Source organism: Pundamilia nyererei, unplaced genomic scaffold, assembly GCF_000239375.1.
Source record: "Pundamilia nyererei isolate P.nyererei 1_Seehausen unplaced genomic scaffold, PunNye1.0 scaffold00080, whole genome shotgun sequence".
Classification (NCBI taxonomy): Eukaryota; Metazoa; Chordata; class Actinopteri; order Cichliformes; family Cichlidae; genus Pundamilia; species Pundamilia nyererei.
In genome coordinates this window covers 735,087-736,786 of record NW_005187481.1, presented here as the reverse complement: position 1 = coordinate 736,786, position 1,700 = coordinate 735,087, and the positions used below count along the sequence as shown (strand labels likewise).

Genomic DNA, 1,700 nt, shown 5'->3' with positions numbered 1-1,700 from the left:
CCCCCCCCCAAAAAAAGAAACCCCGAAACAAAACACTGTGCTGTGATTTGAGCCATCGATAAATAAAAAAAGTACTAAATGTTTCTGCTCAGCATGTTGATTGTGAACAACATAAACAGAATGCAGTACAAGTGTAGAACAGCACAAAACTACAAACATGGCCGAATTTGGTAAATAGCTTTTTTTTAATGAAATTTGCTTTTTTCAGGAAGAACAGCTGAAACTCGAGGGTAGTAACCAATGGCAAGTGTGCGTTTAGCTCCGTCCACATTTTAATTTTTAAAAATGCAACAGTTACAAAAATAATTTTACTATACTTGTAAACACTCATGACAGTGCTGGAAAACGCTGTTGGAAAAGTACAAGTCGCCGTATTTGCACAGGAATGAATTATTAGCAAAGGTGCTGCTGCACACAGCTCATGTAAGTCAAAGTGAGTGTGTAATCAAACCATGCAACAACATAAACTTTCCCTGCGTCGCTCTTCCACAAGGAACTGAGTGGAAGACCCCTGTCTCAGTGGGTTTGCCCGCTGCATGACAAGAGAAGCAGCTGTATATATCAGCTGGGGGACTGCGAGCTGCCGTCTCACTCGGCTCCACCGTGCGGGGAGGAATGGCAGGCTGGGGGGGCTTCTTATTTTCTCTTCTCAACTACAAAACGGAGAAATATGTCATTGCAGAAAACAGAAGAATCGGAATATTATTTCGGCTCTACCAGCTGGCAGTGCTGGGATACATTATTGGGTGAGGTGAACTGCATGCACCCCCTCCAACCAGCGTGTTTCCTTTATGGAATAATAAAAGGGAGAGTGACTAACAAAGTTAAAAATAGTGGAGCTCGTGGAAAGGTTTTTACTTTGTGTTAAAGTGGTAGCGCAGTATGGGCCTTTCCTACTAATACTCCCGTGTGGGTTATCTGGTTAATAAAGAGAGGACAAACTGTAGTGGGACATTTTTAAGTGGCTGGTGGTTATACAATCAAGCCTGCTATTAACAGTCGATTTTTCGTTCAGTAATCTTTAATTTATGGTATTTTCAAGCGTTTTACCCCTTATGCATATGCGAGATATTTTCTAAAACACTTTAATAATCATAATATTAGTAATAATAACATAACTCTGCAATGTAGACAAGGGCTACATTGAACACGTCATGAAGTTATGCTGAATGTCCCAGGTGGGTGTTTGTGGTGAAGAAGGGGTACCAGGAGAAAGAAGAGGCCATCCAGAGCTCAGTCATCACCAAGCTTAAAGGTGTCACTCTGACCAACACTTCTGAGACGGGGCCTTACCTGTGGAGTGCCGAGGACTATGTCATACCCCCAAATGTGAGTCTATCTTTTAGTTTGTAGGATAGCAACACTGATGGCACTGATAGCAGCACTCGCTAATTATGTTCCTGTCAAGACATATTACGAGGCTATTGAATGTTTGGGCTGCCTTGTATCATTAGTCTCAATGTCTGTCTCGGCAGATTTAACAATATTGAGCTTCTTGGGGGCACTAATTTGTTTAACATTTTGCTTCTTCATCTCACTGCCAGGACTTAATTTTATTTTGCAGGGTGAGCAGGTGTTCTTTGTTGTAACAAATTACATAGAGACCCCCAATCAAAGGCTGGGCTTCTGTGCTGAGGTGCGTATTGGAAGGACATTAGCATTTTCTGAAAGCAGAAAAGTCATAGTAAAAAAATAAATAA

At 41.5% G+C, this 1,700-nt stretch overlaps 1 protein-coding gene across 1 annotated transcript in view; it reads left to right on the top strand.

Annotated features, from left to right (window-relative positions):
• Nucleotides 1-507: 507 nt before the first annotated feature.
• Nucleotides 508-1,700, top strand: part of p2rx5 (purinergic receptor P2X, ligand-gated ion channel, 5) — a 7,357-nt gene continuing 6,164 nt past the window's right edge. The window contains exons 1-3 of the mRNA XM_005737819.1: nt 508-746; nt 1,179-1,329; nt 1,565-1,636. Coding sequence (XP_005737876.1) covers nt 616-746; nt 1,179-1,329; nt 1,565-1,636 — 354 coding nt within the window. The 5' untranslated portion in view covers nt 508-615. The remainder of the gene's footprint in view (nt 747-1,178; nt 1,330-1,564; nt 1,637-1,700) is intronic.